General features: G+C 41.4%; 1 protein-coding gene across 9 annotated transcripts in view; it reads right to left on the minus strand.

Annotated features, from left to right (window-relative positions):
- dock9b (dedicator of cytokinesis 9b) overlaps positions 1–9,052 on the minus strand; it is a 148,412-nt gene that overhangs the window by 16,966 nt on the left and 122,394 nt on the right. For 6 of the 9 annotated variants that reach the window (XM_014022222.1, XM_014022217.1, XM_014022216.1 and 3 more), the window contains exons 44-51: positions 7,434–7,540; positions 6,944–7,066; positions 4,757–4,870; positions 4,651–4,656; positions 4,366–4,512; positions 4,071–4,281; positions 2,273–2,463; positions 2,088–2,188 (exon numbers count right to left, since the gene is read on the minus strand). In XM_014022222.1, coding sequence (XP_013877676.1) covers positions 2,088–2,188; positions 2,273–2,463; positions 4,071–4,281; positions 4,366–4,512; positions 4,651–4,656; positions 4,757–4,870; positions 6,944–7,066; positions 7,434–7,540 — 1,000 coding nt within the window. The remainder of the gene's footprint in view (positions 1–2,087; positions 2,189–2,272; positions 2,464–4,070; positions 4,282–4,365; positions 4,513–4,650; positions 4,657–4,756; positions 4,871–6,943; positions 7,067–7,433; positions 7,541–9,052) is intronic. The other 3 variants (XM_014022227.1, XM_014022218.1, XM_014022226.1) reach the window with 1 other exon arrangement.

Genomic DNA, 9,052 nt, shown 5'->3' on the forward strand with positions numbered 1-9,052 from the left:
CATTAGCACCTCTAGTAATATATTTACTGAGAAAAATGGTGACGTGTTCAATACTTATTTTACCAGCTGTATGTTTAGGTGACAGATCTTCAGCCAGTTGTTGTCAGTTAGCAGTTTCTCTCCTTTATTTATAGTGGTTTAGTGCTTGTGAATAAGATTTTTGTAGCTAGCCGATTGGYGGTTAGTGACGCTAACTTTCGGTTAGTGAATGTTGATCTCCATTCTGACGTCAGGCATATTATTGCAGATGCAGAAGTTATAWTTTACATTATTTGATGCTCTCTGAAATGATGGAGCAATCGTAGTGGATTCTACAGAGAGACAGTGTTAATACTGAAACAGAAAGATGTTCTTAGAGCAGATTTCAACATGACTTCAGGAATCACAGGAAAGTTCAGTTGAAAGGTTGTCTGGMGGGTYGAGGTCTTCAACAGACTTGGAMAGAGAGAGGAATTGTTAAAAAAGGTTTGTGTTAGCTTTTATCTATTGTCGGTGAGTGTATTTTTATCAATGGAGCCCATGCTTCTGCATTAGTTAAAAAACATGATGGTGATGTTAAAATTTGTGTAAATATTATTACCATATGTGTGACTGACTGCAGTAGAGTGCTGTACGATTATGCTACAAGTAAAGCTAGCCGTTCAGAGCCGAGAGCTTCTCCTGTCAATCACACAACCAGCCATGCATGCAGGAGTGTGAGACAACTCCAGCTCAGACTGATCATTACCAGCAGATAAATKATGCTTTTATCATTGTTTAAAAACAGGATGCCCTCTGTTCTCACAGGGTGTGGAACATCACATGCAAACAGGGTGACCAGATGTCCAGAATTGTGCGACATTTGACTGGTTAAACACCACAACAGTGCATCCTGTGGGCCACCCCACTGTGTCAAAAATTAAATAAACACTGTGCAAGAAAATGGATTTGATTTATGCAGAATGTAATGGAAACTATGTCAAAGAAAAACATTGAAAATGATTTTTCTTGTAGGGGAACATACTGTGAAGTGATTCACAAATGAAACCCACAGCTCAGAAAGCTGCCTGTCTGTGGACAGACAGAWAACAGACAGAGCTCCTTCAKTGACAGACCGCTGCATCCTAAATGCACAAAGGAGCGTTACCRCAGATCMTTCCTCCCATCAGCATTAGACTCTATAACCATCACCGCTCACATCAGTCATGATAAGCATCCAGGTTTGTGTTTKCACATCTAACAACTCTACCTCTCAMTCATTACATAMATAATCTGTGGCAATTGTACATCGTTTTTCCTGTACTGGATTTAATGACGGAGTTTGAATCATTCTGCACACCCCCTCAGATCATGAGTCTGTCATGGCTGATTTTTCCTGTCATTTATGTTTTTCTGCAGCGTCTTGCTTTTATTTTCATTTTTATCCAATTTCATCTAGATAGTCCAGTACAGTAATTATTCATTATTATTTCATTCTGTTTATTTTTTATTGCTGCTATCTTTAATTTTATTATTATTGCTACAGTTGATAATGTCACATAGCAATATACTGTTTCTGTGGATTGATGCATGTATCTGCTGCTGCTGCTACACCTGAATTTCCCTGCGCGGGACAATAAAGACTGTTTCTATTCTATTCTATTCTATTCTATTCTATTCTATTCTATTCTATTCTATAACAGCTCAGTTCTACAGACCTACAGGTTGCTTCTTCCTGCTGTAGACTTATTTATTTATTTATTTATTTATTTATTTATTTATTTATTTATTTATTCATTCATTCATTTAAAACTAAGCTGAAAAACTATATACAATATAAAACACAAATCATAAATGAAATGAAAGGAAGGAGAAAAAAGAAAAATTTTATTATATCTGTTCCTTTTAACCCAAAAATAAATTCAAACAAAAATAATATATAAAAAATAAAACAATGTCAGGTCTTTCCCCAACAACTTATATCAGTACACTCTATACTGAATCATTTAACATCATTATTTATCTACTCTTTTCATCATTCTGTGTTACTGAGTGAAGACTATTGATGACTACTGTGAACAAATTGTAACACTGTGTTATGTGGAGGAGCTTGTGTCAGTAATCAGTACCTGAAGACCTCTTTGAGCTGTTTGACCTTGTTGTCTGGATATTTCTTGGCACTGCTGTCATCGAGGAAGGCTCTGGCATACGCAAGAGGCCCTGCGTTCACCTGAAAACAGCCCAGGTCCAAAGATTTACAGTCTTTTTATTAAGCAACGTGACTGGGTTTGTTTGTTTGTGTTTTAAACCGTACCTGGACGCTGATGCTGCCCTGCAGCTTGAGCTGCAGGCGAATCATGTCCACCTCAGAGGCCGAGCACAGCAGCCTCAGCTCGCCCACCTTGGCGCTCATCTCATCGATGGCCACCTCTATGGGGCTCAGGTCGGTCTGGTGCTGGTACATGACGGCTATACGCTTCTTAACGTAAGGAAAACAGTGGGTGGCTGGGTGGGGAGAGGAAACAAACAGCAGAGCATCAGGCAGGCAGAAACATCCCGGCACAACCTGCGGCCTGGTCGGGTCTCCACAGTACCATTCATTACAGAACAAGTCATACAAAGATGTAAACAACCACAAAGAAGACAGGTCATAATAAGTCAACGTGATTATTAACAACATTAGATAACAGCTGAACTTTGAGATGAAGTGAATAGAAGAGTATAATAAACATCATCAGGCTTATCAGGCTAAATTTACAGAGGCTGGCATGAAACGTGATACTCAGAGGTCAACAACACATAAGGAAGTAAATCCTGTTAATTAGTTGGTTCTATGATAAACAACGCTGGGCCTGGAAACAACAGAATTCATCTATTCATTCATTCTATGTTTATACTAAAGCATGGAATGACATTCCTCAAAACATAAAGTCCATTTCAAAACTACAGCCCTTTAAGAAGAATCTTGTCTGCCATCTGCTGGACACTTTTTGTTGTGCTCATATTTAGACGTCCTATTTTGCAAATGCTGCCTTCCTGAAATTTGGTATGCTTGTTTGTCTTTGTGTCTATGGTGTATAATGATGTGATTGTGATGCTGTATTTCTGAGTGTTTTATGTGCTGCAGAACAGGAACCTGCTGTAAAACAGCAATTATGCTGAGTCAGGCTTGATTCTTAGTAATCTTTTCCTGGTAAATCAATAAATCAAATCAAATCAAATCATCTCAAAAAAGTAAAACAGCTTGTGGGAACCCGGCATCAGTTTTTCTGAAACTCCCGCCACATATGGAATAACGACTGGTTTGGGTCTGGGTTTAGAGTCTTTTTCAGCTGGTTGTTGGCTTTCATCCTGTCTGCTTTCAGAAAAGCTCAGTTGGGATAACCACACTGCTCCAGGGCCTGTCTTGTGTGTGATTTCTCTTTCTCCCTGGCTCCTGTGTTTGTGGGGACACTGTCTGCTCTGTGGTAAAGAGTTCTGATGACTCCTAACTTGTGTTCCAGTGGGTGCTGGGAATCAAAACTCAAATACTGGTCTGTATGGGTGGGTTTGTGATACACGTCAGTTTCCAACCGTCCTCCATCAGAAACTGAGACCTCACAGTCCAGGAACACTAACCTGCCATCTTTTACATCCTCTCGTGTGAACTTAATATATTCATCCACAGAGTTGATGTGATCAGTGAAATGTTGGACTTCCTGAGATTTAAGGTGTCATCAACATACCTGAACCAATGGCTCGGTGGTGTCCCTGTAAAGGACATCAGAGCTCTTTTTTCCACCTCCTCCATGTACAGGTTTGCAACAATAAGGGAAACTGGGGATCCCGTAGCACACTCATGTTTCTGCCTATAGTATTGCCCCCATATGTGAAGCAGGTTGACTTTGTGTTATATAATATATTTTAATCCACACGTTAAATTGTTACCAGGACCTCCTTCTTCCACCTTGACAATATCACTAAAATTAGAAGCATTTTGTCTTGAAATGATGCAGAAAAACTGGTCTAGGCAGGGTTGGTCTAGGTCTCCTTAACAAGCCCTTAGTCCTGCTGTTACAGGTTAAAACAGCTGAAGGTTCCTGACAGAAAGCACTGATCAGTGCAGGACGTACTGGTRAGAACAGTTCGTCGTTTACACTGCTCCTCTACTCCGCCCTGCTTTTTGCCTGAAACTGTGAACGGAGTCTCGAACACAAAGCGCCGGATGTTGTGGCTCTTCTCGAAGTCGGTCTTCCTGTCCTCCAGCTCCTTATCATCTAGGTAGGGCGTGACGTGGGTCACCTGGATGTAGGCGTACTTTAAGTCCAGGTCCTTGGGGTTTACCTGGGGGTGCAAACGTACAAAACACTTGAGATCATGTTTCAACCGTTACCAGCTGACAGCTGAAGGTCCCAGATGTGACTCCACCTTGCCAGAATCCTGAATGATCTTGACGTTCTCTTGGCCAAATTTGTCTGAGTAGAGCTTGAGGAGCCTTTGGGAAATCTCGGACAGTGGAGTGAATTTTGGCTCCTTGTAGATGTATTCCTTCCCATCTTCATCCTCAAAGAAGCCCTGCAGCACAAACACAAGAACCTTTTCACCTAAAAGAACATCTACTCTGTCTTTTAGGTACCTAAAACACACCAGACTATAAGAAATATAAAACTGTACTCAGGAAGTCTAAAGAATCGACACCTCTTATTTACTTACCGCAGCCTTGGAAGGCAATGGAAAAAAGAAGAAATGCTTTTGTTAAATGAGTCTTTTAAGAAAAGCAGACCTTGATTTATGTGTTTCATGTGTTTTTGAAGCTCACCTGTCCAAAGAAGGCCACTCTGAAGTACGTCCCCAGCAGCCTCTTGCCGCTGTGCATCACCTCCATCACTTTAGTGTAGGCCCGATGGAGCGTGTCGTACAGGTGGGTCAGTTTCTGTCGGACAGATTTCCAAAACAAACTGTCACCAGAAACAACCAAGTGCCAACAACAAACCAATACCCCTGACGTCCAATCAGCTGTCAGGGGTCACCATTTACTGCAGCATTCATGAGAAAGTAAAGAGTTGGAATTACAAATTGTATTTTATTCATTTCCWGTGGTGGGCACAGCTAAACAAAAACAGATTCGCTAATTCAGAATCGGCTAATAAAAAACAGCTTTGCTAACGCTATACAAGTAAAGATTAGCAGGAGCTAACGCTAAACAAAAAATTAGCAGACACTAACAGTTAATCAGCCTTTAAGACGACTGTCTCTCAGTCTGTGTCACATCTTTGTCTCCTTCCAGCTGCAGACTGGTGGGACTGACACAAACCTGTTGGTGTTAGCTGTTAGTTAGCTGTTAGCAGACCTAAAGTTAGTAAAACCTAATCAAGTTTAAGTTAATTGGTCCGCTAAGAGTTTACAAAATTAGTAAAAAAAAAAAAAGGCTAATCTGCTAAACAAAAAAAATTGTTTTGTTAGTGGTTAGTTGATTAGGCAGAACCCTGCCCAACACTGAGGATTAACTTCACAACTGTTCAGTAACTGATTTAGCTTTAGAGAAATAAAATATATTCTTCTACATGTGTAAAATGTATAAAAAGCTATATTGCATGACAAGTTATATTTTGTATTATTTTATATGTTGTTCTGCACAATATTTGTTTTGAAACAATCAAAGGTGATGTTCAGTAGCTCTGGAGCTAATGCTATATATATTAGCTTGGAAGCTAAYGCCGGTTTACATCACTTACCCAGAATGCTTAAAAAACACGTGACAATACCTAACGTTTTAAATGTRTATAAACTAACAGCCTACAGTATTTTTACAGTCTGTTTCTTATAGCTGAAGTAAATGTTTATTAAATAAAATCTAATGTTACAACAGGTCAAAGAGCTCTTTTTGGAACAAATTAAAAGAGGGTTGGGACTTTATTTATATAATTTCAGACCAACTAAATGATGCTAATGAAAACATCCGTGTWTAATTTTGGGTCGAGAACCATATTTTCAGGTAGGTAAWTGCARTGGTGGGCACCAGCCCGCTAAAGCGCAAATCCGCTAATTGTGGACCTAAATATTTCGTTTGCGGTTTAGTGGTCTTACTAATTTTTATAATTCATAAGCGGATTTGTGCTTTCTAAAATTAAWATGCAGTACCGCTAATAACTAATTATCTACCAGTCATCATTATCTTGAACAGTGGAAGGTATGGCTGTCAATGAATCACAACACATGTGATCTATCCAACAGCACCCCTCCCAGATAAACACACTTATTGAGAAGGTATACTGCAKTTTATTTCCCGTTATTTTACCAGGCAAGTCCCGTTGAGATCTCAGATCTCTTTTTCAAGGGAGGCCTGRGCCTGAAGGCAACCTATTGTACATGTTTTTAGGGGTGGGGGAAACCGGAGTACCMGGAGAAAACCCAAGCAAGCACGAGAAGAACACGCAAACTCCGCACAGAAAGACCCCAGGTCTGAACCGGAGATCGAACCCAGGACCTTCTTGCTAAGGAGCGTCGGTGCTAAACACTGAGCCGTAGTGCATCGCTTCAGTTTTCCAATAAACAGTTTTAAAATTACTTTATTGATGCTTYTTTAATGAAAAATCTACAACAAAGAAAAGAAAAAGACAAAAAAGAAGCCGAACTAGCAATCCTCATCAGCTTTTTAAAGAAGCAGCCGAACTAACAATCCTCAACAACTTTTTAATTTTTACACCAGGAGCCAAAGGTCTATTTCAGGAAATCACACCCCCAGCAATCAGAGGTTGTAGAATTAAGCTGTAAAAGGRTTCATACACTGCTAGTTGGCAGTGTTGTGCATATGTTGTACATGAATTGTTGCCAGCTAGTAAGCGTCAATTGGAACTTGCGCTTTAAAATTAGCTTCCGCTAGTTTTTCTATGGTATAAGTGCCTTTGAAGTTGCGGACTTAAATATTTTCATAAGCGCTTTAGAAATTGCGGAGCTCATTTTTGGATTAGCACTGCCCACCACTGGTTAAATGTTCAAACACTACCTCAAAGTCTCTGCGCTCTTCATAGATGGGAATGATGAGCCTGTAAACGTCAGCGATGAGCTCATAACGCTCAGCTTTCCATAAACCGTCGGCACACTCCTCCAGCAGCTCCAGCAGCACCTCCTGCACAGCCACARAAAATAAACACATTTTAAATGTCCTAAAGACGTTGACACAAGAGACGGAGGGGAAAAGTGTTTTTTAATTAACAAAAATGTTGACCAGCTCGTAAAATTTCACTCATCCTGCAGCCACCAGGCAGCTATCAGTTTACCAGAAGACGAGGCTGAAGTCCAGCCTCCAAGTGTACCATAATGTCATTTCATCCACAAGCAACACAAARCCACTCGCTCTGTTTTTATAGAAATAAAAGCAGATTATCACGCATCAGGTCATTTGAACTGGAAGACCTGATCTGCTCATAAAAGCTGGGTCAACAAACGCAAGAGGCAGAAACACAGAGAGAGAAGAACAGACATAAAAGTCTAACCTCACTGAAGTGCACATCCTGCATCCCCACGTCCTCCATCATGGCCGCCTCCTCGTCGATGTTCGGGGTGATGACCCGGAAACAGGAGCAGCCCTGACGAAACATACCTGACCAAGAGAAACACCCGAGACAAATGTGAAAACCCACCCGAGTCAAACAGAAGACCCTCGAGTTAAACAGAAGACCCTCGAGTCAAACAGAAGACTCTCGAGTCAAACAGAAGACCCTCGAGTCAAACAGAAGACTCTCGAGTCAAACAGAAGACCCTCGAGTCAAACAGAAGACTCTCGAGTCAAACAGAAGACCTTCGAGTCAAACAGAAGACCCTCGAGTCAAACAGAAGACCCTCGAGTCAAACAGAAGACCCTCGAGTCAAACAGAAAGACCCTTGAATCAAACAGATGACTCTCGAGTCAAACAGTAGACCCTTGAGTCAAACAGAAGACTCTCGAGTCAAACAGAAGACCCTCGAGTCAAAAAGAAGACCCTCGAGTCAAACAGAAGACCCTTGAGTCAAACTGAAGACCCTCGAGTCAAATAGAAGACCCTCGAGTCAAACAGAAGACCCTTGAGTCCAACAGAAGACCCTCGAGTCAAACAGAAGACCCTCAAATCAAACAGAAGACCCTCGAGTCAAACATAAGACCCTTGAGTCAAACAGAAGACCCTCGAGTCAAACAGAAGACCCTCGAGTCAAACAGAAGACTCTCGAGTCAAACAGAAGACCCTCGATCGAGTCAAACAGAAGACACTCGATCGAGTCAAACAGAAGACCCTCGAGTCAAAAAGAAGACCCTCGAGTCAAACAGAAGACCCTCGAGTCAAACAGAAGACTCTCGAATCAAACAGAAGACCCTTGAGTCAAACTGAAGACCCTCGAGTCAAATAGAAGACCCTCGAGTCTAACAGAAGACCCTCAAGTCTAACAGAAGACTCTCGAATCAAACAGAAGACCCTCGAGTCAAACAGAAGACCCTTGAGTCAAACAGAAGACCCTCGAGTCAAATAGAAGACCCTCAAATCAAACAGAAGACTCTCGAGTCAAACAGAAGACCCTCGAGTCAAACAGAAGACCCTTGATCGAGTCAAACAGAAGACCCTCGAGTCAAATAGAAGACCCTCAAATCAAACAGAAGACTCTCGAGTCAAACAGAAGACCCTCGAGTCAAACAGAAAGACCCTCAAGTCAAACAGAAGACTCTCGAGTCAAATAGAAGACCCTCAAGTCAAACAGAAGACCCTCGAGTCAAACAGAAGGCTCTCGAGTCAAACAGAAGACCCTCGAGTCAAACAGAAGACCCTTGATCGAGTCAAACAGAAGACCTTCGAGTCAAATAAAAGACCCTCGAGTCAAACAGAAGACCCTCGAGTCAAACAGAAGACCCTTGATCGAGTCAAACAGAAGACCCTCGATCGAGTCAAACAGAAGACCCTCGAGTCAATCAGAAGACCCTTGATCGAGTCAAACAGAAGACCCTTGATCGAGTCAAACAGAAGACCCTCGAGTCAATCAGAAGACCCTTGATCGAGTCAAACAGAAGACCCTTGATCGAGTCAAACAGAAGACCCTCGAGTCAATCAGAAGACCCTTGATCGAGTCAAACAGAAGACCCTTGATC

This window comes from Austrofundulus limnaeus, unplaced genomic scaffold (assembly GCF_001266775.1).
Source record: "Austrofundulus limnaeus strain Quisiro unplaced genomic scaffold, Austrofundulus_limnaeus-1.0 Scaffold320, whole genome shotgun sequence".
Classification (NCBI taxonomy): domain Eukaryota; kingdom Metazoa; phylum Chordata; class Actinopteri; order Cyprinodontiformes; family Rivulidae; genus Austrofundulus; species Austrofundulus limnaeus.